General features: G+C 45.2%; 1 protein-coding gene across 5 annotated transcripts in view; it reads left to right on the top strand.

Moving 5' to 3' along the window:
* CHERP (calcium homeostasis endoplasmic reticulum protein) overlaps positions 1–27,019 on the top strand; it is a 134,080-nt gene that overhangs the window by 77,635 nt on the left and 29,426 nt on the right. For 3 of the 5 annotated variants that reach the window (XM_069218191.1, XM_069218189.1, XM_069218193.1), the window contains exons 8-17: positions 178–550; positions 1,413–1,561; positions 2,078–2,182; positions 8,049–8,478; positions 18,537–18,769; positions 21,503–21,636; positions 22,371–22,457; positions 22,806–22,949; positions 25,678–25,800; positions 26,251–26,345. In XM_069218191.1, coding sequence (XP_069074292.1) covers positions 178–550; positions 1,413–1,561; positions 2,078–2,182; positions 8,049–8,478; positions 18,537–18,769; positions 21,503–21,636; positions 22,371–22,457; positions 22,806–22,949; positions 25,678–25,800; positions 26,251–26,345 — 1,873 coding nt within the window. The remainder of the gene's footprint in view (positions 1–177; positions 551–1,412; positions 1,562–2,077; positions 2,183–8,048; positions 8,479–18,536; positions 18,770–21,502; positions 21,637–22,370; positions 22,458–22,805; positions 22,950–25,677; positions 25,801–26,250; positions 26,346–27,019) is intronic. The other 2 variants (XM_069218190.1, XM_069218192.1) reach the window with 2 other exon arrangements.

Here is a 27,019-nt window from a genome sequence, read left to right as displayed (position 1 = left end):
ACATGCTATTCTTGGCATTTAGATTCCGTTCAGGGAACAGAGAAATGTTTATCAGACTAGATCTATACTGCTTTGAAAATATGCAGCAAAATTTATTCTGTATTGTTTGCGTTTCACTTGACAGTTGTTATGCAGTTTTTTTGTTACTTCTCTAATAACTTGAAGCTGTCTTTGTAGGCTGCGTTGGTCGCGGAGCATGACGCTGTAGTCCAGCCCGTGAAACTGGCATTCCAGCAGCAGATTGAGAGTTTGAAAACCCAACACGAAGAGTACGTGAACAGTTTGAAGCAGCAGCAGCTTCAACAGCAGCAGCTTCAGCAGCAGCAACTAGAGCAGCAGCAGCTGCTGCAACAACAGCAGCTTGAGCAGCAGCAGCAGGCCCAGCTGCAGCAGCAGCAGCTTCAGCAGCAGCTCCAGCTCCAGCAGCAACAGCAGCTCCAGATGCAGCAGCAGCTCCAGATGCAGCAGCAGTTACCAATGCATGAGCGAGAATCCCCACCGCCATCGACCATTCCGATACCTCCCCCTGTGGTTCAAGCACCACCACCAGGTACAAGTCTCTGGTGTTCTTTCAAAGTTCTATTTGTACCTTCCTACTTTTGAACTTCTAGAGTTTTTGGGGTTCACTTTTGCACATGTTAGGGAAGATCTATCCCTTGTGAAATACAAGGACATTTCTGTGGCTTAGACAATAAAGCCCAGCTAGACCGATTGGAGAAACCGACTGAGCACAGTCTCCCAATATGTCATTGTTTACACCCACTCTAACAGCAGCCAGCCAATTGTTATCATCAGTGAAGGGGCATGAGATGGCTCTTAACTTTCTCCTCTGCTGTTGGACTTTACTTCCGATCGAAAGACAGTCTAAGGATACCAGGCCTTCCTCCTGTTGATGATAGGTCATTTATCACAGGTGTCCCTTGACAACAATACCGCTTAAAGTTGACAAGTGCTCCCTTTTACCACTTGACACTCCCAGGGTAACAAGGATTGGAAGTCACAGCTTATTCCACAAAACTCAAAAAAGTGTAATACTGCAGCTGGTGGTAAACAAGGTTAAAGTGAAATATATAGATGGTGGTTGTGAGATTATGGTCAGTGTCGTTCAGAGTAACACTGTGTGTTACAAGCAACACCAAAAACCAAGATTTATTTTTAATACATGTTGTCCGTACCAAAGAACTAGAACTCGATGGGAGGAATGCTGTACCGTAAGAGTCTTAAATAGTTTCAAGTTACAAAACATTTGCTACAGTAGGTAATTAACTTGATTTTGATGAAGAATTCTTTTTTAAGCTTTGATAGAATTTGCCTGTGCATTGATACAACGGAATATTTTTTTCAACTTATTTGTTGTTTTTATTTGTGCACCCACCCGTCCTAATGTGTTAATTGCTGGGATCACTATTTAGATGATGAACAGCAGCGGTCAGTCCCCAGTCCTGATGAGTACGATGCGGAAGTTGATGAAATGCACAATCCTGACCTCCTGGACCACATGGGACCCAATAAGGCTCCTTGGTTTGAACCTCAGCCCATTCCACAGTGGGCTCCGCAGCAGGTAAGTATCCGGTTGAAGCCTCTGAAGTCTGCCATTACTAAGTTCTTCCACTATGCGCTAACCCAATCTTCTTTTTGCTCTTTAAGTTCCCTAGCAGATCTGGATCTCAACGTGTGCAAAGCCTTAGCATGATTTAAAAACAGAAGTCTCCCTTGGCAAGATAGCTGCGCATCCCTTGTGTAACAGGATAGGGAATGAAAAATTGCTGAGATAAGCAAAAACTTCCTAGTTAACATTTCCTTAAGACTACTGAGGACTTTGCCTTCGTGTGTAGCCTGCCCCTAAGGGGCTCTGCACGTTTTCTGTCATATCCAAATGACGCCACTTGTTCCTTTCCTGGAGAGCCGATTTTTATTTTTTTCTGGCCACTACCCATGCGGTCTAATTTAGTTCCCTGATCTGCTGGCTATAGTGACCTGGGATTAAGCAGGATGGCGGGTGAGGGGGGTCAGTCTCAGCACCAACGTTTAACAGCCTTTTCATCACAGTCCAGATTTCTCCCCTATTCTCCAATAGAAAAGTCATGCTGGATCTGAACAAATGTGGACCTATGGGAGGTCCCTAAGTCCCCCAGAACCTCCCCTGGAGCGACTCCCTGATGGACTAGAAGCCGAGTCGGAGGTAAGAGACCACAAGTGCATTTCTTGCGGGAAGATAGTACTCCTAAATAGCGTTGGTGGAAAATAAAATGCACTCTTAGTAGAATTATGGCACCTTCTGTCTTTATTACCATCGGCAGGACATCTGGTTTCATCCTTCTCGACATCATCATTATCCTGACATCCCTTTTCTTTTAAATCAGTTTATTTAGAATAAACATAACATTGACATGTTCTTGTTTAATGCTAGTTATGTTTGCTAACCGATATTTTTATGGGCGAGTATTGTACTTGGGAGGAGTCACATTTCTTTCCTGTCATCCCTAAACTCAATTTGGGGTGAGGAGCACTTATTTCCCATTGCAGCTTTAAACCTCACTGGCAGATTAGACTGTCCTTTCCCATTTTCTTTATTTTTGTGTTCTTGAGTTCTCTTAATAAATTCCTAGTATCGTTTTTTACTAAACTAATTTACCAAGATGTAATTAACACAATCAAGACTGAGATAAATTTAATTTGAGCCTCATCCGAACTGGCAGATAAATCTTTACCACATTACCGTTTCTCAACAAAATTGACATTATACTGACATTTTAAATGTAATTTCCTGCAAGGAAATTTTATATTGCAGTAGGCAGTGTAGTTGTCATGAAAGAGCCGTTTGGCCACACCAGCAAGTAAGACTATCTAAGTTGAAAGGCTATCATCCTGGTGTCTTCCACATGTTCATAGTATTATTAGATTGATTAACTCTAATAAGTATAATCTCTTAGTCAAGAAATATCCTCATCACTGTTCTGAATGAAAATGTTCCAAAGTTTGTAAAGTTAGTAAATATTACTAGCCTGCTTTTTTGTGCTCTGAAGCACTCTTGCCGTTTGACCAGAAGATTCTTAAAACGTTTAAAATATTTACTATGATCTAAGCAATTATAGGTGAGAGTGCCACATTTCAAGCTCATATCAATGCACAGATGGGCCCATCTCAGAGAAGATGGGTTTCAAAGCAGCACAACTAGATGAAAAACCATGAAAGTAAAATGTAGAGAAGCTATATTCCCTCATTTGTCAGTAAGTCTACTTATTCATATTTAAACTTTAAACTCAACCTAATCATAGACACAATTTCAAGGTAATCATTTCATATTGAGCCTAGATTTACAGCAGCTGGATATGGGGTGGATAGCTGCTGTGAAGGCCTGTGGGATCTAGATTGCTGAAGTGAAAACACAATAGCAAAATCTGACTATGGATTCTAGAGCATGTCTAATCTTTAAAGTTGATGTTTGAGTGATGACCTTTAAAGATCCTCTTGCTGTTACTATGATGATATAATATGATCCTGAAAGCTTAATATGCACAAACTATGCAATTCAATATTGGCCGTGGACTTCCCAGTTAAGGAATATTGGCCCTGGATCTCCCAGGGTCAGATCTGCCTCTGCTTATCCTGGATCAGGATTGATCAAGAATATCCTAATTCTTGTACCATCTGCTCAGATTTGGTTAGCATTTGGATTCCATACCTAGTTAACTTATGTCCACTCCACAGTAGCTGGGAGGATTACTAATTTCTCCTTTGACTCAATTTATCATCTGCTGCCACCTGTGGATCTTAGCCTAAAATTCAGTGTTTGATTGGCAGCACCTTGCCATATGCCTTTGTTGAAAGACAGAGCACAGCGGACAGACCCTCACCGGCAAAATCTTTTGTTGCACTTAGGTTTCAGATTTGAATGGTTTGCCGCTAATAGAAGAAGTTAGTATACCAGGATTCTTGTTTCCCTTCTTTCCATGGGCTCTGTGTGGGCATTTCCTGTATTTCCTCACTTTCCCTACCACTCTTGAAATTAACAGATGTAACTAAAATGGAGAACTTCTTTGCAGAAACCTCTTTTTAGCCACATCCCTCTCGAGGATATGTGCTTGCAGACTATTTTCCGAATACCAGCATTTTGACTGTAATCTCAGAGAAACAGCTGGAGATAACGTTATTTTATTCTATTGTATAGTGTTGTGTATTTGAGATGCAAAATGGATGCTTGCGGCTCATTAATGTTTTAGATACCTCGCCTACTTCATGGAACCTTTGAGATGTTTCTTTTCATGAAGCCTGAGTTCAGTACTTCAGAAGGAGAAAATTAACTCTAAAAACTGGGCTTCCCTTATGGGGGGATTGCAACTGTGAAAACCAAGACTTTCAGAACTCTACACTACAAAGTCACACATTGGAGAAAGTATTCAGATTACCAAAACTAGTGAGCTGATGTGGGATAGTGAAGACCAGTTCCCTTTTCTACCTTCTTATGTTGTGCAGCTCCTTCAGAGTACTTGAAGACAATTTTTATCTTTTTTGTGAATCCTTTTCAGAAGCAGCTGCGCTGACTCTGTACTTTTCCATTATTCTAAACCCTTCTTGATGGCCCTGATTTGTTTTGTACTGTAAAGAAGATATTTTAATTCATTTCCATGATCCTTCCAATAGCAGCAGCTATGTTGTCACCCTTGTGTGAAGCTGAATTTAAGAGTCTGTTCAGGGCATTGCATTTTCCAGTTAGTAATTGATCTTGCTATAAAGGGTGTCTCAAAGATACGGCTGCAATGTGCATATTGTTGCTGTTTAGGTGACTCGCTCATTTGTGTTTGGCAGGATATTGTATTTTTAGGCGTTGGGTGTGGTGTAAGTAGTGTTTATGATGCATCGGAACTGGGAAGCTGATCATGCTTTTTATCTCCTCACTTGCAGACCACAAATTGCTTTACAAGCAAATCTGGCATCTTCGTGATCACGTAGTTCCAATCTTGAATTTTGTGTGTGTGACCAGACCGTGGTGGGGGTAAATTTTGGAATACCAACCTTTTAAATTATTGAACAAGAAAAACACATTTAACTGATGTATCAGAAATGTGAAGCTGCAATTTAAGAGGTTTTAACATTTGCTTGATTTTCTTAAAGCTGAAGTAACAGTTTAGAAGTTTTGGATCCTAATACCTTTCCTACTATCATCAGGTTACAATATGACATTGCTACTCCGCCATCTTGAACATTTCTGCACAAAGAAAAGTGTGGGTGGCCTAGTCGTCAGCATGACTGCAAACAACGCAACATCAATTAGCCTGATCCTTCCATAATTTGCTGAGTATTTCTGAAGATAGCGAAGCCAGTGAAGTATTTATTTGAGTCTCTTACAAATCCGGAGAGTGTGGGTCTCTCCGAGAACACAGTTTGAAAGTGGTGATGAGGACTTTGTCTCAAGAACGAGCAGTTAAATAATTGTTACTCTGGTGTAAAATTGATCCAGAAAAGATAAAGGGGATATGGGAAGCTTAAGAAGTAGTGCAGTTCTCTGTTTGTTATTGGCATCTGTTAACTAGGATTGTTATTACTAGGTTATCAATGCCAGAAATGGTACTTTGTTCTGTGTTTTGAAACTCGCTTACAGTTCACTAGGTCATCAGTAGTATGGTACAGCAGACAAGACTACCATTATTCCCATCACTTTCTATTCAGGCTTTGTGCCAGTGGCTTATGATCCTCACAAAGATGCCCCTGGATTGGGCAGAGGAAAAGTAACAGGCACAATCTAGGAGTCTCTTGAAGACTGCCACCGCAGATGCTGTGCTCTCAGTACTGGGGAAGGCTAAAAGGTACAGACTCCACCTTTTAAAGTGGGATACAAAATTAAATTTAACCCAAAATGTACACAATTTGCATTAACATATTTTGTCTGTTCTTTTGATACAACTGATCAGCAAGGCTTCTGGTTTGGATTTTGATTTTTTTTACAGACAACCATAGACAAATATTTTCACATCTACGTATATTTAAAAATAATGGAGGGATAAAAAACAGACGCCTTCTTTCTGTGTTTATAAACGGTGTTATTCAAGACCGACATTCTATTGGCTGTGCATTGTGACAACTGTCGAGTTAAAAAAGGATGAGGATTCTTAAAGTTTAAACAGCTCTAAATGTCCTCTAGATGTGCACTTTTGTAGTACGATCCTAATGATTTTATGTATGTCATGATGTATTGTGTAGGACTGTTTATCACACATCAGCCAATCTAGTGTGAGTGTAGATTTATCAGTGGAATAAATCTTGAAATAAGTTGTGGCTTCATTTGTTTCACATAACACGATATGGATTAACGGATAAAAGGAGTAAAACACACCATAGAGCAGATGTGAAGATAGAGAATGCAAGTTTAATCAGTCAAGACAACTGAGAAATGTGTAACCCGGCTTGCACAAAATTGGACAAGGGGCCTGGCATGCATGCCTGAAGTGCACCATACTGGACAAGGCAACCATTCAAGCAAGTTTTGGCATTGGTCTAACTTTGTGCTACAGCGTGCCAGCAGCAGCGGTTATTCAAATACTAGTACATTCAATAAATATCCTAATTTACTGCTGAGTTTCACAAGTGCTGCAAAGCTTGGAACAAATTTACAGTGATAAACCAGTTCTGGTACTCGCATCTTTTAATGGGTGTGCTTTACAAGACAGTCTTTAAAGATTGTTGTTTTAAAAGTATCAATCAAGAGAACTCCCTTTCTTTGAGGTGAGTTGCCTCATTCAGTCAGATTGTAAATATAAATGGAGTGTAATCATGAACGCTCTGCAATTGGATGATTAGCCATGAAGTATCGCCTCCATCTGATAAATTTTTACCTATTTTCTCTGCCTCATTTTTGGATCATCATCCTACATTTTAAGTCCGATATGTTGATTGCTCGTGGCTTTTGCTGCTGAAAGTTTACCATAGTCTATTTTTGAACACTGACCCTGGCTTAGAGGAGAAAAATTAACTTTTCATTGGAATCTTCACGCAATCCTCCATTCCCCTTTTAGAATGCTTGGGGTGCCTTCTGTGTAGTCTTGATTGAGCTGTGCAGTCCTCTCAGATGTTTGTTTCAAGCCCTTAAGTCATGTGTGGGAGTTAGAGTAGAACTGATATTTGTTAAACCTTTCTTGTTTGCTGGCTCTGCATTTGAATCACCTATGCTTGTATTGATACTTGCTGTTTTAGCCAAGATTTCCATTTAATGTGGTAGGAACTGGACAGATATGGAACTGGCTGTCTCGTTTAACTAGATAGGTTGTATATTGGCAGAGCATTGTGGCAAAGCTCTTGTTGCCAGTGACTGGTAAGCCTGACCTGCAGAATTGAAGCATTTGATTGCCACTGCTCTCTGCTTGGCATTTTTCAAACACTTTGGAAAATAAATAAACGAGAACAGTCTGTCTGGATCAACTGAAAAATCAGATGTTGGGAGACAGAAATTAATTTGATTGCTTTGTCATCAACACCCATATTTGTTGTCAAAACCGACACTGTGTGTCTTGAAAGAACCCAGTTGGTTAGTTTGGGCATTTATTAACTTGAATGCGCCAAGAGATCTCACTTACCTGAGCCACCCCCCATGTTCTGATGTAAAAATGACAGAGGATGAAAAGTTGCTCAGTCATACTCCTGGCTCACCGTCAAATGAATCTTCACTATAGGCACTAACACAGAATAGACCTGTCCAGGCCTGGGATCTCGGATACTGGAAATCAAATGTTTGATATCTGATGAAGGCTCACTGCTTATGAATATTTGTGACAATTCACTGAAGATGAAGGAAAAGTTACTTAATTGTACCTTACCTTCACAATAAACAACTGTTTTTTAATTTGACATAATTTGATATGCTCTTTCCTGCAACAAATTCATCAATAGAAATCTCTTCCCAGGTCCTATTTATATTTTCTAAAGAAGATCTGGTTTTAGGTAAACTGCTTGAATTTATAGTGCTGTGTATAAGTTCTAGACATATCCTTTATGCTTTGTAGCATGCAGCTTGGTTAATCGTCGATTGCTTTTATTGGTTCTTTATTTTGTAGCCTTGTGACCAGCCTCCTTATCCTCATCACCAGGGACCACCTCACGGACCCCCTTGGAACAACAGTCATGAAGGCATGTGGAATGAAGAGAGGGACGGTAACTGGAACAACCAGCGTGAGGTGCCATGGAGCAACCAACCTGAGCCAAATTGGAACAATCAGTTCGACACTCCATGGAACAACCAACATGAGCAGCCTCCTTGGGGTGGCGGCCAGAGGGAGCCACAGTTCCGCATGCAGAGGCCTCCTCACTTCCGTGGACCATTCCCCCCACACCAGCAGCATCCACAGTTCAACCAGCCGCCTCATCCTCACAATTTCAATCGCTTTCCTCCTCGCTTCATGCAGGATGAATTCCAACCTCGCCACCCCTTCGAGAGGCCACCCTTCCCCCATCGCTTTGACTTTCCTCAGGGAGAATTCCCGGCAGGTAGGTGGAGATGTTCTCTATGGTGGATGTTTTCTTTTGTGCATATTTTCTTTTGTGCAAATGCAGTTCCATAGTTACATCAAAAGTATAGTGACCAACAACTGAGTCTTCTTCACAGAACAAGATTTAAATTGGAACATAAATGCCACAGCTCCTCCTAAAGGAAAAAAATAAAAAATCCCTCCAACATCTGCTGGGCCTCCCCAGGACCTCCAGAAAATTGACCATTGGGCCCAGAATGGGGAAAACATATTAAAACAATTAACGTTGCTACAAAGCTGCCATAATTTCACGTCAGTAGGAATTTCCTGCCCTCCCCCACTGCCTGTTTCACTTCATGCCAGCTGGTATGCAAGTAGCAAGCAAGACCTATGACAAAACTTATCTCTAGTGTTGGTGGAACCCTCTGTAGGAAGCTGGTCTGGTATGTGGTGGACACCTTATGCCAGGTTCAGGCGACCCCTATTAGTGAATGTAGGCAGTGTCTAGGAAGCCAGGACTCTCTAGAGGTAGCTGTGGATGAGCAGCCAAGACTTATCTAGGAGGAGTGTAAAGCACCTCCAATACCACAGCAGCCGCACAGTAACTTATCACACCTGAAAGGAAGCACACAATGTTACAAAAATAAAGGTACTTTATTACAGTAGCACTGAACTAGATTACATATAGGCAGTTCCCCAACTGGAGGTAAGTACACGAAATATATATATATATATATATATATATATATATATATATAGTAATAACTAGGAATACGCTTAGGAAGCAACAAGCGTTGGTAAGAACTATAGAAAATAGCTAGTGCCATAGGGGAGGGCCAAACCATATACCAAAATAGTGGAATGCGAAGTGCAGTTCATAACCAAGGATATGGAGTTGTTAAGAGGGGAGCTGGGAAAACACAGGACCCCAAGAGGTGAGTACCTAGGTGACCCCCAGGAGAGCAGAGGTAATTACCTGGTCTTCCCAAGGACTGACAAGAGGACTTAGAAAAGGAGCTATGCAAGAACAGGGCCAGACAAGAGGAACCCAAGGGTGGATTCTGGACGAAGAGCACCTGCAAAAGAAGGGGACAGAGTCCAGTCAAGACAGGGCAAGAACCACTACCCACCCTCCTGCGGATGAAGATCCGGGTTGATGAGGGAGGAAGATGATCAGCCGTGGAGCCCAGGAGCTGCAGAGAAGTCCTTGGAGCCATGCAGATGATGATCCACGTTGGTCGACGGGTTGCAGTCGGTCAGTGGTCAGGAGGACCACCAACAAGCTTTGGCAAGTGCAAGTTGGAGCCATGGAAGAGTTGCAAGGCTGAAGAGGACCAGCAAAGTCCTGGGGACTCTACCCTTGAAGGTGAGTCTGGGCTGTCGCTCAGCAGTCGGGAGAGACAGCAGAAGCAGTCACAGCCCCGTAGGAAAACCCACTGGTAGCAGGCACAGTAAGTTGCAGTGAGATCCAGTCAGCACACCCTGAGAGGAGTCCCAAGTCACTAGAGCAGCTTAGAGGAAACTGTCCAACTGCCCTTAGAAGGAGAATTGCTGAAGGCCGGGGCTACTTGGAACCTTGGAGCTAACAAGCCTTGGAGTAAACAAGCCTTGGTTCCTGCAAGAGTTGTGGTGCACAAGGGTACTGTCCTGCAAGGAGAGATCACGGCTCACCATCTCCAAAATAGACAGAGGGCAGAGAGGACCAAGGTGACCAATCCGGACCACCACCTGTGTTGCAGGATCCACGAAGTTCCAGAGGAGAACAGATCCACGCAGCTGGATGTCATTGCTGTAGGTGCCTGCAGATGCAGGGCAGTGACTCCTTCACTCCAAAGAAGATTCCTTCTTGCTTCTTGGTGTAGCTGAAGTCTTGCTGACCCCAGAGGATGCAGAGCCATGGAAATGTTGCAGTTGCTGGAACGAGCCAGGAAACAATGTTACAAGACGAGCTCGTCTCAGGAGTTGCAGTCTTGTCTGTTCCTGAAGTGTCCAGTTGAGGTTCCAGTGGCCAAGAGCATAAGAGGTCAAAGCAGAGGAGTCCTGGTGGAGTCTTGCACGCCGAATCTGGGGACCCACCCACAAGAGAGTCCCTAAATAGCCCTACCAGGGGAATTGGTCACTTTGCACAGTAACCACCTATCAGATGGGGTCACTGACATCACCTATGTGACCTCGTCACTCAGATGCTCACAGGGGCATCTGCACATCTTGGATTCAAGATGGCAGAACCAAGTGGCCACCTGGAGGAGCTCTGGGCATCCCTGGGATGGTGATGGACAGGGGAGTGTACATGCCCCTTTCCCTTGTCTAGTTTCATGCCAGAGCAGGGACTGATGGTCCCCGGACTGGTGGAAACAGGTTTATGCAAGGAGGAAATCAAATGAGCCCTTCAAAGTAAACCGGTTGGTTGGGGAGGCTAGCAATCCCTAGCCTTGTAACGCCTATTTCCAAGGGAAAGGGTGTTGCCTCCCTCTCCCACAGGGAATCCTTTGTTCTGCCTTCTCCTGCCTGAGCAGGTCAAATAGCAGGAGAGGAGAGACCTGTCTGAGGGCTGGCAGCAGTGTGGGCTGAACCCTGGAATACTGGTAATAGCAATACTGGGGGGGGTCCTCTAAGGAGCCCCTAGAGTCCATGGAATCATGCCACCAATACTGGCATTAGTAATGTGGTACAATTCCGACATGTTTGACACCAAATGTGCCCAGGTTGGGAGTTACCATTATGTAGCTGGACCACACCTAGTGACCTGTGGCCAGTACACGGGTAAAATGGCTTCTCCACACTTACGAAGTCCAGTACATTGGAACTGGAGTTCGTAGGGCCACCTCTGCTCTTGCAAGGGTGCCCTCACATACAGGAACCTGCAACCTGCCCTTTGGGTTGGAAGGACCTACCACAGGGGTGACTTACAGTGACCTGGTATAGTGACCCGTGATGAAAGGGTGCATGCACCTTTTCACCTGCGCTGCAATGGCAGGCCTGCAGACACGATGGTTGGCATAATAACATACTGCAGCCCATGGGGGACCCCTGATGTCCCATAGCCCTGGGTACCTAAGTCCCATATACTAGGGACTGATACGGGGTTACCAGTATGCCAGTTGTGGAGTGCACAAAGGTCCAAAGCAACCAAATTTGGAGGGAGAGAGCACAATCACTGTTGTCCTGGTTATCGGGATGCCAGTGAAAACAGTTTAAGCACACTGATAGGCAAAAAGTGGGGGTAACCATGTCTGTAGAAAGGTGGCTCTGTATATACTATTTCAAAGTAAGAAATAGTGTGCACATAGTCCAAGGGTTCCCCTTAGCGGTAAGGTAGTGACAAAAGTAGATAATTCTAATGCCCTATTTTGTGGTAGTATGGTCGAGCAGTAGGCTTATCAGAGGGTAGTGTTAAGCATTTGTTGTACACACACAGGCAATCAGTGAGGAACACACACTCAAAGACTTACTCCAGGCCAATAGGTTTTTATATTGAAAAATATATTTTCTTAGTTTATTTTAAGAACCACAGGTTCAAGATTTACAGTTAATACTTTAAATGTAAGGTACTCCACTTAGATACTTTAGGAACTTTGAATGAAAACATGTACAGTCTTTGTAAACATGGCTATAAGCTATTTTCAAAGTGGACACTTAGTGCACAAATCAACAGTTCCTGGGGGAGGTAAGTAAAGGTTAGATTAGGAGGTAAGTAAAACACTTGCAAGTCTCAGTCCTGGGGCATAGGCAACCCACCATCGGGGGTTCAAGGCAACCCCAAAGTTACCACACCAGCAGCTCAGGGCCGGTCAGGTGCAGAGGTCAAAGAGGTGCCCAGAACACATAGGTGCCTATGGAGAACAGGGATGCTCCGGTTCCAGTTTGCCAGCAGGTAACTACCTGCGTCCTCTAGGGGCAGACCAGGGGGGTTTTGTAGAGCACTGGGGGGGACACAAGTAGGCAAACAAAACAAACCCTCAGCGGCCCAGGGGCGGCTGGGTGCAGTGTGCAAAGCAGGCGTCGGGTTTTGTATAGGTTTCAGTGGAGGGACCCGGGGTCACTCTAGCGGTGCAGGCAGGCACGGGGGGGCTTCTCGGGACAGACACCACCTGGGCAAGGCAGAGGGTCGCTTGGGGGGGTCACTCCTGCATCGAAGTTTGGTTCCTTCAGGTCCTGGGGGCTGCGGGTGCAGTGTTGGTTCCAGGCGTCGGGTCCCTTGTTACAGGCATTTGCGGTCAGGGGGAGCCTCTGGATTCTCTCTGCAGGCGTCTCTGTAGGGGCTCAGGGGGATTGTCTCTGGTTACTCACGGGCTCGCAGTCGCCGGGGAATCCTCCTAGAGGTGTTGGTTTTCTGCAGGTCGAGCCGGGGGCGTCGGGTGCAGAGTGTAGAGTCTCACACTTCCGATGGGAAACGTGAAGTCCTTAGAAGTTGCTTCTTTGTTGCAAAGAAGTAGCTGGTTTTGAACAGGGGCGCTGTTCACTGGAGTTTCTTGGTCCTGTAGTCCAGGGCAGTTCTCTGAGGCTTCAGAGGTTGCTGGTCCCTGTTGGATGCGTTGCTGGAGCAGGTTTCGAAGTTGGAGACAGGCTGGTAGGGCCGGGGCCAAATCAATTGTCGTCTTCCTCCTTCTCTGCAGGCTTGTAGGTCGCAGTCCTTCTTTCTTCAGGTTGCAGGAATCTGATTTCCTGGGATCTGGGGAGCCCCTAAATACTGAATTTAGGGGTGTGTTTAGGTCTGGGAGGGCAGTAACCAATGGCTACTGTCCTTAAGGGTGGCTACACCCTCTTTGTGCCTCTTCCCTGTGGGGAGGGGGGCACATCCCTAATCCTATTGGGGGGAATCCTCCAAACTCAAGATGGAGGATTTCTCAAGGCAGGGGTCACCTCAGCTCAGGACACCTTAGGGGCTGTCCTGATTGGTGGGTGACTCCTCCTTGTTTTTCTCATTATCTCCTCCAGCCTTGCCGCCAAAAGTGCGGGCAGTGGCCGGAGGGGCAGGCATCTCCACTAGCTGGGATGGCCTGGGGCGCTGTAACAAAAGGGGTGAGCCTTTGAGGCTCACCTCCAGGTGTTACAGTTCCTGCAGGGGAGGTGAGAAGCACCTCCACCCAGTACAGGCTTTGTTCCTGGCCACAGAGTGACAAAAGCACTCTCCCCAATTGACCAGCAACATGTCTGGTGTGTGGCAGGCTGTCAGAAACTGGTCAGCCTACACTAGAAGTCGGGTAGGTATTCAGGGGGTGTAAGGAAATGCCTCCTTGGCATGGTTACCCCCTGGCAGCTTTTTGCCTTTGCTGATGCTAAGTTTTGATTTGAAAGTGTGCTGAGGCCTGCTAACCAGGCCCCAGCACCAGTGTTCTTTCCCTAACCTGTACTTTTGTTTTCACAATTGGCACACCCTGGCATCCAGGTAAGTCCCTTGTAACTGGTACCCCTGGTACCAAGGGCCCTGATGCCAGGGAAGGTCTCTAAGGGCTGCAGCATATCTTATGCCACCCTGGGGACCCCTCACTCAGCACAGACACACTGCTTGCCAGCTTGTGTGTGCTGGTGAGGACAAAACGAGTAAGTCGACATGGCACTCCCCTCAGGGTGCCATGCCACCCTCACACTACCTATGCAGTATAGATAAGTCACCCCTCTAGCAGGCCTTACAGCCCTAAGGCAGGGTGCACTATACCATAGGTGAGGGCACCAGTGCATGAGCACTGTGCCCCTACAGTGTCTAAGCAAAACCTTAGACATTGTAAGTGCAGGGTAGCCATAAGAGTATATGGTCCGGGAGTCTGTCAGACACAAACTCCACAGTACCATACTGGCTACACTGAAAACTGGGAAGTTTGGTATCAAACTTCTCAGCACAATAAATGCACACTGATGCCAGTGTACATTTTATTGTAACATACACCCCAGAGGGCACCTTAGAGGTGCCCCCTGAAACCTTAACCAACTACCTGTGTAGGCTGACTGGTTTTAGCAGCCTGCCACACTCGAGACATGTTGCTGGCCACATGGGGAGAGTGCCTTTGTCACTCTATGGCTAGTAACAAAGCCTGTACTGGGTGGAGATGCTTATCACCTCCCCCCTTGCAGGAACTGTAACACCTGGCGGTGAGCCTCAAAGGCTCACCCCCTTTGTTACAGCACCCCAGGGCATTCCAGCTATTGGAGTTGCCCGCCCCCTCTGGCCACGGCCCCACTTTTGGCGGCAAGGCCAGAGGAGATAATGAGAAAAACAAGGAGTCGTCACTGACCAGTCAGGACAGCCCGTAAGGCAACCTGAGCTGAGGTGAGTCTGACTTTTAGAAATCCCCCATCTTGCAGATGGAGGATTCCCCCAATAGGGATAGGAATGTGACCCCCTCCCCTTGGGAGGAGGCACAAAGAGGGTGTAGCCACCCTCAAGGCTTTTAGCCATTGGCTACTGCCCTCCCAGACCTAAACACACCCCTAAATTCTGTATTTAGGGGCTCCCCTGGACCTAGGAACTCAGATTCCTGCAACCTAAGAAGAAGAGGACTGCTAAGCTGAAAAACCCTGCAGAGAAGACGGAGACACCAACTGCTTTGGCCCCAGCTCTACCGGCCTGTCTCCCCACTTCTAAAGACACTGCTCCAGCGACGCTTTCCACAGGGACCAGCGACCTCTGAATCCCCAGAGGACTGCCCTGCATCTAGAAGGACCAAGAACTCCCGAGGACAGCGGCTCTGTTCACCAAAGACTGCAACTTTGCAACACAGAAGCAACTTTGAAACAACTTGCGTTTCCCGCCGGAAGCTTGAGACTTGGCACTCTGCACCCGACGCCCCCGGCTCGACTTGTGGAGAACAAACACTTCAGGGAGGACTCCCCGGCGACTGCGAGACCGTGAGTAGCCAGAGTAGCCCCCCCCCCCGAGCCCCCACAGCAACGCCTGCAGAGGGAATCCCGAGGCTCCCCCTGACCGCGACTGCCTGCTTCTAAGATCCAACGCCTGGTAAAGACTCTCCACCCGCAGCTCCCAGGGCCTGAAGGATCCGACCTCCAGTGCAGGAGCGACCCCCAGGTGGCCCTCTCCCTGGAGCCCCCTCCCTGCCCCCCCCTCGCCCCTTGCCTGCCCGCATCGCTGAAGAGACCCCTTGGTCTCCCATTGATCCCTATTACAAACCTGACGCTTCTTTGCACACTGCACCCGGCCGCCCCGTGCCGCTGAGGGTGTACTTTCTGTGTGGATTTGTGTCTCCCCTGGTGCCCTACAAAACCCCCCTGGTCTGCCCTCCGAAGACGCGGGTACTTACTTGCTGGCAGACAGGAACCGGGGCACCCCCTTCTCCATTGAAGCCTATGCGTTTTGGGCACCACTTTGACCTCTGCACCTGACCGGCCCTGAGCTGCTGGTGTGGTAACTATGGGGTTGCTCTGAACCCCCAACGGTGGGCTACCTTGGACCCAAACTTGAACCCCGTAGGTGGTTTACTTACCTGCAAAAACTAACAAACTCTTACTTCCCCCAGGAACTGTTGAAAATTGCACTAAGTGTCTAGTTTTAAAATAGCTATATGTGATTTATGTGAAAACTGTATATGCTATTTTGCTAATTCAAAATTCCTAAAGTACCTACCTGCAATACCTTTCATTTGAAGTATTACATGTAAATCTTGAACCTGTGGTTATTAAAATAAACTAAGAAAACATATTTTTCTATACAAAAACGTATTGGCCTGGAATTGTCTGAGTGTGTGTTCCTCATTTATTGCCTGTGTGTTTACAACAAATGCTTAACACTACTCCTTTGATAAGCCTACTGCTCGACCACACTACCACAAAATAGAGCATTAGTATTATCTCTTTTTGCCACTATCTTACCTCTAAGGGGAACCCTTGGACTCTGTGCATACTATTCCTTACTTTGAAATAGTGCATACAGAGCCAACATCCTACAGGGGGCATCTCTAAGAAGACCTTAGGATGTATGTTACAATAATTTGCACACTGGCATCAGTGTGCATTTATTGTGCTGAGAAGTTTGATACCAAACTTCCCAGTTTTCAGTGTAGCCATTATGGAACTGTGGAGTTCGTGTTTGACAAACTCCCAGACCATATACTCTAATGGCTACCCTGCGCTTACAATGTATAAGGTTTTGCTTAGACACTGTAGGGGTATAGTGCTCATGCACATATGCCCTCATCTGTGATATAGGGGACCCTGCCTTAGGGCTGTAAGGCCTGCTAGAGGGGTTACTTACCTATGCCACAGGCAGTGTGAGGTTGGCATGGCACTCTGAGGGGAGTGCCATGTCGACTTAGTCTTTTTCTCTCCACCAGCACTCACAAGATGTGAGGCAGTGTGCATGTGCTGAGTGAGGGGTCCGCAGGGTGGCATAAGACATGCTGCAACCGTTAGGGACCTTCCCTGGCTTCAGGGGCCTTGGTACCAAGGGTACCAGTTACAAGGGACTTACCCGAGTGTCAGGGTTGTGCCAATTGTGGAGACAAAGGTACAGTTTATGGAAATAACACTGGTGCTGGGGTCTGGTTAGCAGGGTCCCAGCACACTTTCAAATCATAACTTAGCATCAGCAAAGGCAAAAGGTTAGGGGGTAAACAAGCCAAGGAGGCATTTCCTTACAATGTCCAAAAGAAGGCACTTTCCTAAACCCTCAACGCTAATACTTCTGGATTGATAACATACTCCAGAAAAATAGTTGTGCTCATGATGACAGGCAGTCTGCTGTTTTTAGGGTGCTTTCGTGTTCCACTTTAAAGAGGCATTAGAACCCACAGTCTATACTCCAGAATGGTGTTATGCAGAGGTCTCAGACAGAACAAGCGGACCACAATAAAATAGGCATTTTTTTTACCCAAGTTAAGCGTACTTCACAGTGACATCTCTACACCACCTAAGACCTGTAAGCCTCTACATAGAGAACATGGCATATCTGCATTGGGCTTACTGGGAACTGTACAGCAATTGTGGTTTTTAAAGGTGATCTGCATTGTCATTCGGCATCGCTTCCTTCATTCCATTGCACATCTGTGCTATTGTTCCTGTTCTCTGTACCTGCCATGTATGGAGTGATCTCTCACATGTACCTTGAAGGAACAGGCTCCTCCCAGTTTACATCTAGGTTTTCTCAACATTTGTGCCAGTTTACAGACCAGGTTCAGTTGAAGTTGCCAGCCTAGGACATGTCTGCAAGAGCCCCTTTAACACATTTTCCAGACAGAACTCTTGCATAATCAGAGTGCAGAAAGAACTGGAACTACACAGAGTGTAAAAGGGAGAAGATGCACGTGTCTACTCCTTTAAAGAAGAGAGAAGCAAAACACTAGATACATTTACACTTGTCCAAAAGTAATGAAACTTACAAACCTCAGACTCTCAAGCTACCCACAATCTTCATTCAACTTTGCACCAACTGTAGAGCACACACACGAAAAACGCCTCCTGCTGCACTTGTCTCACACACAGATGTCACCTTAACGGTTCTTGCACACAGGGCAATAGTCACACCCTACTCTTGCAGGACAACCACCACACCTCACTCGCATAGTGCAGTATCATCGCAGACAAGATCTCCTTTCACATGCATACCTTTTTCTCATAACCATCGTGGGGTCAGTTGCACGTAAAGTAACCGGCAAAGGCCCCCTTGCAAGTACTGAACCTCCATGCTTGCACAGGTTAACCCATCATCCATGCACTACACCTTCAGATAATCTCATGTGAGAGGATAACTTCATAGAAAACCAAAAATCAACTGTATCAGGGGTGACATCTGATGTAGTTCCTCTACTTAAGCAACATCTCCAGTCCCTTCCAGGCAAAAATAACAATCACATTGTGCAGCTGACAATAACTGTACATGTGTACACCAAACGCACCTTTATATCGCGTCAATCGTATACGACTATCTAGACAACAGAAGCTTGTAAAACAAATCTACTAAATCCTGAATTGCTGTCATAACATTAAAAGCAACATGTTCTCATCCCTTGAAAATTACAGGCACATCATAACCTCACTGGTCCATTGGCTGGGTTTCTTCTGTGTCCTCTTTCTGAACTTATCACTGGCATCAAGGTGTAATGCCTTTCTACAAACCTTGTGTTACAGATATGGGACCACCTCACCACCATCAAGGACACAGGATGCCGCACCCTGTGGAGCACCCTCCATGGGGTGGACCTCAGCATCCTGAATTTCCGCCTGCACCTCATGGCTTCAACGGACAACCCCCTCATGCACGGCGACCAGGGCCGCCTCACGTGAACCATGATGACCCCAGCCTGGTCCCAAACGTACCATACTTTGACCTGCCTGCAGGACTCATGGCCCCACTGGTCAAGGTAAAATGCAGCATATGTCTTTCATTAATTTTTTTTATCATTTATGAATATCAGTCTTCAGGACCTTCATGCCACTTAGTTCAGAACTTGTGAAAAATCATTAAAATGAATGATACATAGAAAACGTCTTTTGAGAAGTGGGTATCAGAGGCGCCATACTTCTTACAATGTGTCATTTTTGATTACCTTACAAATGTGCTGCCTGACCCTGGCCAGTTCCTCTCATCACACCTTTGCTCCTCGTCTTAGTCTAACTAGACGTCTGCGGTTGCATTAGCGAGTGCGTACTTACAAAGCTTTCACTTCGGAGTAAAATTGGGTCAGCTATGGCCAGTCTTTCTAATTTAAAATAGAAAAGGTATTTTTGTTGTATCAGCCTAAAAACCCACCTGACTTTCGAGCGGTTCGTGTTTTTTTCTTGTAAGTGTCGTAGTAGTCTGGACCCGTTCAGGTGTTGGATCAGCGCTTGCCTGCCAGAGTTTACACCACTGACAAAAGTAATGAAAATGTGTTGAACGTGCATGAAGCCTTGCACAGAAGGGGGCTGGACAGAAAGTTGTGCAGCATTCCACAGGGGCTCTTGGGTCCAGCTCTGCAGATGGGTGAGTGGAGGAGCGATATACAACGCTATAAGTTCAAGGCCAGGCAATATCGACATTACAACGCAAACTATTGTTCCATAATGACCTCTGTGATCCTTCGCAGGGATCAGCAAACCTAGCTCAAAACCAAACATAAGTAACTCCAGCTTCATGTTCTTAGGGTGGAGATTCATCACCAGATCGGGGTGTCCGACCATTTTGAGACCGCAAAGCACATGAAAAGTAATTGGTGGACAGAATTGTCCACATTTCTTCATGTTTCATTGTCCAGTAGGCAGGTCACCAAATGGAAGCGTTAAGAATTAGGGCAGCTGTACTTTTGATGATTGCTTGCGAGAGCATATAGTAGCAAGTGGAATGTGATGGGAAATAAGGTTAGGACACTACATTATACGGTAATCTTTTTTAACACATTTTCACATATTTTGAATCGTACAGTGGGTAATGCCGATTTCGCTCTGAAAAGCTCATGTTTTTGGCTTATTGTCTTAGCCAGCTCTTCATCTCTCAGTTTATAACCTCAACTGTATCTCTGCTTGGTGGATGTTAGGATAATATTACTTGGAGGATTTGATATAGATCATGAAGTTGATGGTTAATATTTTTCCTCGGTTAATCTGCTCAAAAACTTGGCACATAGGCATCCGACCCTTGCATTGTGCTATTTATTTCTTTAGTCCTGGAGAGGTTGTCTTTCTCCAGACCCTCTGGTTTGCATAACATGTCTCTAGCAGTCCCACGTAAACGCCTAAATAATATATAAAAATGATAGCGCAGTCGGTTTAGTGGCTTTAAGCTGTCCTTCGTTCCAGAAATGTGTTCCATATTTCAGTTGTGTGCTTATGTACATTGGAGTGATCTGATGATGACCATATCAAGGGACCATCTGTCCTCTGTGCAGTGGATTCTCCCCACTGCTTCACAAGATGGCGGCCATTTATTTTTTTCAACATTTGTAAATTCCTCTCTAACAAAGTATCTTGTACAAACACTTCATGCTCTATCTTTATTAAGCTGCAACCATTGTGTTGAGTTTTAGAATGTCGTCCTCTTAGAAGGGGGCCCAGGGATCTGGTGTTTCTGTTGCTTCCCTCTTTCAAGGTCTTGTGTTTTAGGTGATCTATTAGTTTAGATTGTCTTGGAGAATGATGGGAACGTTTTCGCACCCCTGACAGAAACAGTTGTGGTAGCTGAGCCCCTAAAATGTTAGAACTCCTTCACTTCTGCAGGTGTTGTGGCAAAGGTAATAGAAGAGCTTTGAATTCCAATGTTTCCCTGACCTAGACTTTTTATCATGACCTATGTTCTTATTTTTCACTCTGTTGTTATACATATGCTCTTGAGGCTGATGTAACACCAGATTGAGAAATTAATTTTTTGCAGTTCAGTCCAGGACAGAGGTCTGTTTTTTTCATAAACATACGTGAACTTGTTGTCATTTTGTAAAACTAGAATTCCGTGGTCCATTCCATCTGTCCACAGTTGTGGCATTACCTGGCCTTAGTCGCTGCCCTGCCTTTGCTAGCTTACTTGCACATGTTGCTTTGAAAACGGGCACGCTGACAGAAGTCAACTTATTGCACATTCACAATTCTAAATAGTTCTATCCTATTAGTTTGAGAATGTTCTTTCTAAACCAATATTTGATTTGGGTATGGAGAACTTTCACTGTCTGGTCACAATATGTCCTAGAAAGTATTAGCAGCACGTTCTCTCATCCTACTTGTGCGCTCTGGAAACTGCTAAATGAAACCGCTGGAAACCTGGCCAAAGAAACTATGGATGATAAGTAAGTAGCGAGAGCAAGGAATTCATGACAAAATATGATATTGATGTCGTAAAAGTCAAGTTATCACAGACCTTTTCCGCAGTCATCTCTGTTCAACATAATAGCAATGTCCACCATTCTTTTATATGGAAATATTGTGTTTGGGGAAATAAAGTAATTGCATAAGGCCTATTTTCTGATTTTGCGTCAACTTTTATCAAATTCTAGAATAAATCAATAGCATGGTCAGAAGGACCTGTGCATCAGTAATGTTGAACCCTCTGTAAATTGAACTCGGCTTGGACCCTGCTCCAGCTTCTCCTCTGTACTGGTTATTGTCATCTTTTGTTTCCTTCTCCGCAGCTTGAGGACCACGACTATAAATATTTGGATCCAAAAGATATCCGCCTCCCTCCCCCGATGCCGCCCAGTGAGAGGTTGTTGGCTGCAGTAGAGGCATTTTATAGTCCGCCATCTCACGATCGTCCTAGGAATAGGTATTTGTAATTCGTGCTCGCGCACTGCTATGTACAAGATGTACGCTGTTGTTTAATAGTGACAGGATGCCTGCCGGCCTCCGCCCTCGCATGTCGTGCCTTGTTACTGTAGCGTGCTTGCTTTGCAAGGATGTTGGTGTTGTAGCCACTGTATCCTCATGCACTCATCAAAGAGCACTTTTCCTGCCTTTTGTTGTTACTTGGATCCCCCCAGTAGTATTGCTCTAGAGCAGCTGCCTTATCTCGACTTACGGAAACGCCAGTGTGACCTCGGCATTACCCACCGTTGAATTAAACCTAATGTGTCCTTCTCAAATAAGAAACCTCTGCATCCCACCGACATGACGGTGATGTGAATCGCTTCATTCATTCTCTTTCCGTAAGTTAATGCAGGTTTTGCGCTTCGTGGTAAGCTCACAGTTTGGGGCTTTAGGGAGCACTGCGCTGCTATGTATTGCACTAGAGTTGCCATGCTGAACCGTGTAGGAAACCAGGCTGAACTGCTTCAGACATTTGAGCGATAGTTGGACGATCCTGTTTGCCATGGCCATATCCTATATATTTCACAGCTGTTTGTTTGCATGGCAGCAGGTTAGCTGAACTGCCTGAAATATTAAACAGTATACAATATAGAAAATATTTCTGTCACAAACTGCTCATTCCAAATATATGAATATTTAGTTCCTATGTCCTTTGGCTCAAGGCACCCCTTTTTTGAATGTCTCTTCTTGCAGTGAAGGGTGGGAGCAGAATGGACTTTACGAGTTCTTCAGAGCGAAGATGAGAGCGAGACGCCGGAGGGGGCAGGTGAAGAGAAACAGGTAAAGCTGAAGGGCTGTTCCAGTTACCCCCCCTTTAGTACAGCCTGACTCGCAGCTTAACACAGTGAACGGGTTAGGTTGCAATATTGCCAAAGTCTGATCATCATCCTGTATTCTAAGTTTTCATTTAAAGCACTGAGCTTTTTCTGCATTGATAAAACTCGACATTGACAACTCCGTAATAACCAGAAATAAGCCACAAGGCAGAGAGACAGATCATACATGGCTGTTCAACTAATCCCGAGTGTGAATGATGTCAAAATGTGGAGGGTTTATCTGACCTTCCTCATCTGAGCTCTGCGTCTGTTTTGAATATTTTGCCTTATGCCTTTTGTTCTCTTTTCTAAGATTATCGTCAAGATCCCGTAGCCGATCGAAGAGCAGAGGCCGTAATTCTTCACAGTCCAGTTCACGATCCTCCAAGTCATCTGGCTCGTACTCTAGGTCGAGGTCCCGGTCCCATTCAAGGTCCTATTCCAGGTCCAGGTCCAGGTATGAGGAGCACTTTTCTTCCATGTGGGGTGGGCTCCGTGCAGTGGATGGATGTTTGGGCACCTGTGGTTGTTCAGAAGTGGAGGAACGTCCTCTGGGGATAAATATTGCACTACAGAAGAGACGTTAGCAGTTGTTTGCCTTCTGCCCCTCTTTGTTTACCGTGTGGACGTTGTCGCCTTGACAACAAGGGTGTCTGCTGACTAGGCTGGTGCCCACTGAACATGGTCTTGCAACCACCTATCTTTGTGAGCCCCACTGTATATCCACAGTACGACAGCAGTGTCACTGCTTGCGTGAGGGGAATAGCTTACTTGGTAGTTAAATGTTCTCCGCTTTGTATTGCCTTAGCAGAGAAAAGTTACTCTGTGGTGTTTCTGTATCTTTCTTACAGTTTTCTTGTGTCTGTTGGTTCATGTTCCTTGACCATCCTATCCTCAACGATGCTCACACTGTTCTGCACCTTCATGCACCTCTTACAAACTGACGTGCACAGCTTGCGTTCTAGTCAACATTTTAGTAGCTATGTTATCAGCATTTGTGTTGTGCATTTCTACCATTTGAGTGGCCATGTTGCGATTTTGATGATGGTGAACCCTACTGCGCAGCTCTGGTGTTTATCAGAGTCTTGGTGGTCTGGCGTTGTTTGGCCAGTGTACATCAGTTGTGTAATTTCTACTTAATCTATTTCTGTAAAAGCTACCCTGCCATTGTAGCCAGACTGGTGTTTCAATTTATAATTTTAAAATATTAATATTTCTGTGGATTGACCTGTTATTCGTCCATGTGATGCCTGAAGCAAGTTTAGTCCATTGAGGGGGTACTTTTATGTTTTGCTCCTGATTAAAATGAAACAAACTGAGCAACTTGTATTCTGTGGAAAAATAGCACATTACATAGACCTGAGCACTGGAGAAGGCGCTTTGGGTCAAAATGGCCAATTGCACTTTGCACAGGACAGGCCTAGCACTGCCCGCAACCCAAAGAATGTGTCTTAGTGGAGGCATGGTCATGGTGTTCGCTTTATTTATCAGTACAAGGGAAATGCTACGCACAGAAGAATAAGTGTGTGTTTGGAACACCGTTTGTCTGACCTACGGTGGTAAAACCACTGAGGCTGGAGTCTTGTGACTAACTTGGGCATCACCTGCAGGTATCCGAATTTGACCATGTGGTCACATGTTCAGATCCCAGTAAGTGCACTCAGCCTGTCTTTGTTCGGAGATCGATCAAATGAATATGATTTATTTGGGTAGCAGTAAACTTCCAATAATCTTTTAATAGCGTAAGGAGACCATGCAGGCTGACTGCGCTTTTCAGTTGTGCCAACTATGTTATATCTCACTTTACAAAGTGGAAGACTGGTTTGCTCCTGTGCAGACCACCTGCTGCGTCCTCTTTAAATATGTATGAAGAACCGGAACTTGGAGGGGTCAGTAGTGCTAGCAGAGCAGAGGTCTCCATCGAAAATCAGGTTGAACAGGTCTGTGTTTAGGAGGTTCCTGCAGTGAATGGGACTGGGTTTACGGTCATCATTTTGATTCTGGAATTGTGGAGTTTAAGGCCCTCGTATGGTAGGAACAGGCCCTCCTTGTTACTTTAATAATACTTGTGTCTTACCATGAAAAGCGGCAGTGCTAGTTTCCCCGTAGCCTTTAAGGGTGCTGAAGATTTGGAAACATGACTTAGCAAGGCAGCATCTGAGCTGCTTTTAAGAATGGCTCCATGAGATCACGATTCCAAAGTATCAGGTGCCTTCTGTCTGGTTAGTTGTGCATTGGCCCTGGGACCAGGCGCAGACTACATTGCAGGTTCCAAGCATGCCTTTAAAAGAGCGCTCATCTGTCCCATCTGGGGTATGGAAGGTGGATGCGCTTCACTAAGTTTCAAAGTTCTGCAAAAGGAAAGTCAGTGTCAAAAAAAGAATTCCAAGGCTTTTTTGTCCCTCTTATGTAGCAGATGTTAGGCTTGTGAGCTTGTGAAAGGAGTGACGTATAGGTCTTGTGTGCAGCACAAGGATCTCAGTGTTGACTCTGTCAGTGGAGTACGTGGTTTGGTCTCTGCTCCCTTAATCTCATCCTTGCCCAGGCAGATAATGTTTTGTGTAGTCATCATATGTTTGGAAGAGCAGCTGGTGCAGTTCAGGTATCTGTCAGCAGGTGATTTATACATGTTGAACAGGAGGGACAAGAGGATAAATCCCAGTGGTCTGTCTCCTGACACCCAGTTTAACTAGGTTCCCCTGTCTCATTCCATTACTGATTTCAGTGACGCGGAAGGAGCAGTTTACTCTGAAGTTCCAGATACGCCAACCACTCATCTGGAGGTGGAATGGCCAGTGAGTTTCTGTTTGAGGTCTGCCAGTGTGCTTTTGTTTCCTTTCTTGTCATGAAGAACAACCACTAGTTATGAATAAAGTAGATTCACATGTTCTCGTAGCTGTCGCCTTTTTCAAGAATATCACTGGAACAAGAACGGCTGGAGATTGTCCAGAAAGCGCAGGTATCACTGATGGCTCATTTAAGAGCAGGTCGATAATGAACTTGCATGTGGTGTATGCTGCCTTCTACATCACATAGTGTGTTCTACTGCATTTGAGATGCTATGAGTGACTACCAGTATTTTTGGTGCTAAAAATAAACAAAATACAGTTTTGCGAAATTTTGTATTTGTATCAATTGGGTTTAGGTTTACAGGAGGTTAATATATCATTTTTGTTTCTTTTTAGAAGCAGAAGTCGGTCCCACTCATCCCGAAGTCGATCCCGTTCCAGGTCCAGGTCTAGGTCCAGGTCGAAATCTGCTTCACCAGGAAGGAGACGCCGGTCAAGGTCTCGGAGTGCCACTCCACCGTGAGTGTCAGCGCACCAGTTTTGGAGGGCTGCCAGCTCTCACTTTGTTGGACATGTTCTCGTCTTCCTAAATGTCATTGAACCCAGTGCATGTAAATAGTCCCCGCTGAGACATGCAAGTTTCCCTCATAAATACACTTTTTCACTCTCAGGAGATTTCTGTTATTGTGAAAACCATTCCCCTCATCTTTCTAACAAAGTTTGTGGACAGTTTATTCTCATGTTTGCATCAACTCTATTTTTTTATGAGCCTTTCCTGTGATTTCTGTTGTTAACTGTGGGAATTCTGTTATTAAAACAATGGTCTCCAATCCTTATTAATGCGTCATTCTGCCATTCTTTTGGAATGTATTACAAGCGCTTGAACGAATGGTTTGGGCGATAGCAATGCACCCCAAAGTCTTGTTTTACGATTGGAGTTGTGATGAGGCCTTTTCATTTTAATCTTAGGTCTGCTCCTGGTTTAGGGTCAGGTTCTGCCCCCCTAATACCAGACCATAGACTTGGAGAAGAAAATAAAGGGCATCAGATGTTGGTGAAAATGGGTAAGAGACATTCTGCTTTTCTCCACCCACTGTGGCTTCCAGTGCTGCACCGGCCACCACATTCGTTCTTGGTCTCTTTTCCAGTTAGGTCCATGCAGCTTGACAGAATTCTGCCTTTATTACAAATGTATCGTCCTTTGAAATTGTGGTCCTGCTGTTTGTGATACTTCCCTCTATGGGGGCTTGTCCTTGAAAGCAAAAGACAGAATTGGAACCTAAAGGCTTTTTCCAAGCGTGTTCCTTACTGTTGGATGTTTAAAGTCAATGTGTCTGCAGTGGGGACGTTCTGTCTTTGCCTAGTCCCACCGGGGCATCTACCACCTCCCCTTTGTCACAGAGGCTGCTGCGAGCGGGTGGCTTCTTGGTTCCCTGGCAGTGGCACCTGGTTGCCACCCTGCCTCATTCTCATGGACTGCTACAGAAGGCAGCCCCTACAAAAAGAACACGAAAGCCTAGAATTTCACAGGGGCTTTAACACGGTGCATGCTTTCCACTTTTGTACTTGGAATCACAGCTTTAGAGCATTTGATTATTTTGGTTGTTGTTACTCCAAGTCTCTTGATGGAAAACATCCTCGTTGTTAAGGTTCTGTAGGTTCTTAGGAATGGTTGAGTGCTGGACCGGACAGCTAGCTCTGAATCTCTCGATCCATCTCTGAACAGGAGAAGTGTCCT

This window comes from Pleurodeles waltl, chromosome 12, assembly GCF_031143425.1.
Source record: "Pleurodeles waltl isolate 20211129_DDA chromosome 12, aPleWal1.hap1.20221129, whole genome shotgun sequence".
Taxonomy (NCBI): domain Eukaryota; kingdom Metazoa; phylum Chordata; class Amphibia; order Caudata; family Salamandridae; genus Pleurodeles; species Pleurodeles waltl.
This window is presented reverse-complemented; position numbering and strand designations above follow the sequence as displayed.